General features: G+C 39.8%; 1 protein-coding gene across 1 annotated transcript; it reads right to left on the minus strand.

Moving 5' to 3' along the window:
* Window positions 1-442: 442 nt before the first annotated feature.
* LOC136426718 (uncharacterized) lies at window positions 443-3,598 on the minus strand. The gene is made up of 5 exons (XM_066415465.1): window positions 2,946-3,598; window positions 2,456-2,561; window positions 2,188-2,250; window positions 981-1,412; window positions 443-600 (listed from the first exon to the last, which is right to left on the minus strand). The coding sequence occupies exons 1-5, from the start codon at window positions 3,093-3,095 to the stop codon at window positions 458-460; spliced, it is 894 nt and encodes a 297-aa protein (XP_066271562.1). The 5' UTR covers window positions 3,096-3,598; the 3' UTR covers window positions 443-457.
* Window positions 3,599-5,841: the final 2,243 nt, after the last annotated feature.

Below are 5,841 nucleotides of genomic sequence, written 5' to 3' on the forward strand. Positions count from 1 at the left end.
AAAACTGTTGTTCACATTTGCTGAAACGACGCCGCGGCATTTTCAAATCCGTTGGCATGTATGCTGTGCGCGTTCAGTGGAACTTTTCTGCGATATTTGTACACAATTCGATGGTTGCCAATTGAGCCAATATTATCAAGAAACCTTGATAATATCCAGTAGAAAATTTAAATGCAAAAACAGTCAAATTGTAAAGAATATAAATCAAATTTCTATCGTCGACCACTATTTCCAGAGGTAGCATGGATATTCTTGTCCCTGTACCATTTTTTGATAGAAACACCATAATCATAATTGTAAATGTAGCAAATTACACGCCCATGATAATAACAATTGCTCAACCCCGCAAAAATACAGAAAAACCATGACATGTGTTTTTCTCCATTTCTTCATTACACACACCAACGACTGTCTACACTCAGCAACAAAAATCGGCTCTCATCTAGTCTGAAACACGTCATTCTCTACACGTATAAGCTAACAACATCGCAAGCAGAGTGTGCTTCACTCTGTATCCGATAAGGGGTGCACTTGGCTTGATCCAGCTGATCCCGACCGAAGATGCTGTTGAGCAAGTGAGAGACTGTGGGCTGTACATTTCTGAAACACAAACATGCTTGACTGTGTTTACTGCGTCTGTTACTACTAATTACAGAAGATAGCTTTATGAAACAGTATACGTACAATAATAACAAAAAAGATCCAACAGAAATATATTTAGGGGGCACAATAAATTGGGGCCCATACTACCAGATTCGTCGCGAAAAATATGTCGGTCGGATTAGGGTTAAAACTGCAAATATATTCCAATTTTGAATCATTGATAGTTCATTTTTTGTGTACATCTCTCTGTAATCCTTGTATATGTTAGAAATCATCAAAGATGGTTAATCACAATCCGGTTCTTAAGATATTGCGCCGGACACGCAGACAGATGGGCCAAAAACAGTTAAAGAAAAAGGGAAAAAGGACATGCTAACCTTTGTGCCCAAAGAAGCAGAAATCCCTAAGCCGAACAGGCCATCCTTTGATAGATGTCACTGTGATCTTCCAATACTGTGACGTCACGTCGAAATCCCCGAAGTGTTGTGGCTCCGTGGTGCCGACCAGGAGAGCGTCAGAGCTCTCCACGACTTCCCACACATATGGGTGAACGGACGACCTCTCCAGAACAAAGTCCTTTATGTCGAGATTGTCGTTTCCAAGCTGGACGACCCTGATCTGGTACACCCTATACCGTTCCTGCATGTCAACGATCATCCAGTGCTTCCTGCCAGGTCTACGGGGCGCACCTGGACATGTCCACACGGTGTCCCGTGAACAGTCCAATGCATACCAAGGCGGGCCTCTGTACGATGTGGGGAAGAAGTCCACGACCCAGCTTTCTTGTCCTTTAAGCCATCCGGGATCAACTGGGAAGGGAATATGATTTTCTTGATTTGCTTTTGTCTAATGAGGATCAAATTGAAATGTAGACACGTTTTAAGTACAGGAACTGGAATTCTGAAGATAGTGTGCTACAAATAAATCGAATTGATGTTTACACATACACATATGTATATTAGAAACCTATTCACCACACACACTTAGACAAAATGTAGCTTGATAGGGCAATGTGGAGTGAAATATTAACTTCTTGTTTGGTTCCGGTTGATACAGGTCGATGATGATGATGACCACAGCATACAAATACACAGCAACCAGACGCATTAAAACACACAAATTTACACACAAAGACAAATTTACACACAAACACAAATTTACACAAATTTGTGAAGCACACACACAATCACACAACTTCACACACACACATACCCACATTACCATGTGGAAAATGAGCTTTTCGAATATTACTAAAGATAGATTTTGCCTAGTTAACCCCATTCAAAATGAAATATTCTGACAGATTACACTTTTCCATTTTGACCGGAGGCCTGAACTCTGAGGTAGCCCATGCAGAAAGTAAAAAAAAAAAGGTTGACTCGTTAAAGAAAGTCCATCCCTCTTAAATATAATCAAATCTACAATTGGTTTAATGTATCGATGGAATTAGAGAGAAAAAACACAAACAACTTAAACCCTTTTACAGCAATATGCATGGTTAGGGTATACCGGTACCAATGGTCCCAAATTACATACTTACAAATACGTCAGACTAGACGTTTATAACTGTTCTCTAAAACTAACCTTCACTTCCACTCACAGCACGCACGTTCCGATTGGCTGGCTCTTCTGGGCCTCGCAAGGGACCTGTGATGATAACAATGTTGTTTAATGTTACATTTACAAGAACATGAAAAACATGCGGAACCAATAGGGGACCATGATATGACATAATACAACTAGCTGACAACGCTAATGATTTTAAAAGTTTTCAACTACCAAAATGATTGTTGAATTTTTGGCGGTATTTTTTAAGTAGATTTTTCTAGTTAAAAAGAATGTCAAAGCACACCGTAAGGTACTTTGTCAGTGTTAAACGATCCCTCAACATCTCGTAAGGTGACGTTATCTGCTGCCATCCGGTCAACAAACCCTGGACCTAGCCCAACATCCCGGTTCTGTCGAATGAAACAACGATTATTACCAGCATCAGATATGAATTGTTAACTTACTGTCCTCATAATGTAACGCGCTGCCACATAAGTGGATGCTACATGATTATGTGATAAATTTTGGAAATACAGATGTGTAAAGGCCACTTTTTTTAAAGTATTGCATTTTTATGTTTGGTAGTTTCAGCCCAACCTTGATTCTTCACCTTTCAGCTCCCGCATGTACTAACATATAGATTTAAGGTCGTATATATGTTTTATTAACAGGTTGTCGACCTTAATTTGACATGCACGTTTCATTGCTTTCTACACTGTGCAATGCAATAACGTGCATGAGCAGAAATATGGCTCGGCGCAACGAGACATTTGACTCTAGTGAACCGGCCCTACCTCAGTCAGCCGACCGGGTCCAGACGTCCTCCCATGCCCACCGGCTGCCTGCGCATCGCCGCGGGTCTTCTCTGGCTCCTCGATAGCCTTCAATGACTTGGTGCAGGCCGTGCCAGCCAGAAAGGCAAGTATCAGATGTTGGATTTTCATGATTCTGTTGGCGGTACACAAATAAACAAATGCAAAAAATTTCCAGAGCTTTACGAGGACGGAAAGGCATGCGCCCCAAGAAAAATCTACACATCAAAATGCAAGTTTATCATCCAGCAGCTGTACGTCCTCTGTAAAAAATGCGAAGCCTTTCTCTCCCTGTCAACAGCAATTGCCCCTAAAAGGTACAGAATAAACGCTGTTGTCAAAATAGCACACTCCGGTCAGGACAGTTCATTAAAGAGAGATCCACATTTCTATCATTTTGACCAATTAAATTACTGTCAGCTTAGTGGAAAGCCTTTACCAATTTACCCTAAAAAGAGTGCAAGTTAACTATAGGTTTTGTGTATATTACTATCGGTAAAGTCTCTGCAAAGGACGTCTTTTGGCAGGGGTAGTAGGATGTTTTGTCCCTTTCCTCTTTCTTAGGGAAACATTGTGGTGATTTTGGAATGTCACCAGTACTACATAATTATGAATTTAACTTTGCAAGCTACAGGCGAAACATATATTTTACTCAATTGGAGCCAAAGACGCACAACAGAGACTGCCAAAATTTATTTTTTAATAGCGTCCACCTATGACTACTCAGTCTAGTATCCTTACAAAGTAGCAAAATTACCAATCCAGCGGTTATCAACCCTCATGTAACAAATGCAACATATATGTTTGATCTACTAACCTTATCAACAACTGCGACGTCTACGAGTTCGATAATAACACTGTTTCCACAGGAGAAAAGTCAGTCAAGGTATAGCTACGAAAAATACTACATGGCATTGACATATCGAATTGAGCCATAACTTTCAAAACAAGGGTTTGTAAATTTCAACTGGCAGAGTAGGCTTGAAAAATTTTCGTTTTTATAAGAGACACAACGATTATTTTCTTTGCAATATTGCTTTCGACCAATAGTTACAATCTGAATATTTATCTCAGTGTCTCGTACTAAGAATTATAGGACTCGGGTACAACTTATAACCATTCCGAATATTTTTTTGTACGTCGGGCAACACATCCATCTTGGCATGTTTCCACAACTGAAAACCTATGAAAGGAAAATGTATCAATGGGACAAACCTTTAGAAGATTTTCGAACAACAGTCCACTGTAGGAGTAGTATTTGGTTCGGCTCCTTAGCGTGACCACGTAGTTTTATTTGCTGCCAAGATAGGTCAACAGAGAAACGCCTATGCAATAAATTATTCAAACTGTAGCAGGCCTGCAGGATTAATTGCTCATATTCAATTGACCACAGTACAATGAGGGATGGCTACAGTCATTATGTCTACCAGGTGGTTAACAATAGCCATTCTTATCTATATACAATGATAATTGATTGGATCGTTGTGAGGTCTGTAACGTAATTTTCCACGGAGGTTGTTTACAGCTCGCTACAATATGTCGCTAATAGATTAAAAGTGATAGTTCTCATATACGTAGCGTTGTGGAAAGACATCGATCTGCGAGGAGCGGAAAATGAAGCCTGCAAAATATTTAAGATCGTGCATGTAGCTGTCGAAGTAATTTCTATTCACTATCGCTGCGAATAGACGCACAAAGACATATTGTTGCCCTTTTACCTGCGCACAGGAATAATACTGTAAATGCAGAAATGTTCGCGGTGTTATGTACGCGGTTTTCGCGGTGACCGTTTCAACGTTAACGCGAACTTAAGACCACCGCTAACATTTCTGTCCAATACTGTAGCAGTATGTGACTATAGTGCTGCCGCAAATTTAAAACCACCGCGAACACTCCATTTTCGTCTTAGCGTGAAATAAAAACCACGCGAACTTAGATGCATTTACAGTATCATAATAATTTTGTAACGGCGTGAACACTACACGAGCTTAGACCTAAAGTAAGTCGAAAGACGTAAGCAAATAAACAAGAAACTTCCTAGTCAACAAAAAATGTTCCCTTTATGGGCTATAATTTTCAGTCCAATGCCCATCAGCTGCCACTATTTGCAAAGGTAGTAGGAATATTCCTGCCCTTTTCCTCTTTTTAAAGCAACATCATCGTAATTTTGAAATGACGCGGTTTCTACACGATTTTCTTTCTAGCTTTGCGAAACTACAAACAAAATCTTTACTTGTATTTTACTTTATTTTACTGTCAACCGAGCAGCCTCGACTGGAAAACAAAACGCTACCTAGGACTAACTAATCGACAAGTAGTCTTCAGTCAAACCATAATTCCCGTCTTGGATAAGATAGTAGTAACATTGAAAAAAAAACACTCCTTGGCTTAGATCTTAACGAACCGTGCAGGTTACATAAGTTGTTCTGGCAATTTTAAAGCTGATGCCATATACACATGGAATAAAAATGTAACCTTCGGACAAACCTTTAGATTTCCGAAGAACAGTCCACTGCAGGACATATATTGGGTACTGCTCCTTGGTGAAAATGATCACTTAAGTCAACAGAGAAACACCTGTACAATAGATTATTCAAACTGAAGGATTAACTGCTTACATTCACATGCGCCATAGAACAATGCAGAATCACTCTATGTATTGTGTGAAACAAGCAGTGACGTATGGGCCATCTTATCAGGCTCGAGCTCTATACAGCGATAGTCGATCGGTACATGAAAAGGTCTGTAAGTTTATTTGTTTACAGAGGTGGTGTGTTAAACGAGAGCTTATATGGCGTTGTCTAAGTAAAATAACACCATGTGATCAACAACTTTGTGAAAATATATTGCTCACAAACAACGGGAAAATAATAGTCAA

Source organism: Branchiostoma lanceolatum, chromosome 2 (assembly GCF_035083965.1).
Source record: "Branchiostoma lanceolatum isolate klBraLanc5 chromosome 2, klBraLanc5.hap2, whole genome shotgun sequence".
Classification (NCBI taxonomy): Eukaryota; Metazoa; Chordata; class Leptocardii; order Amphioxiformes; family Branchiostomatidae; genus Branchiostoma; species Branchiostoma lanceolatum.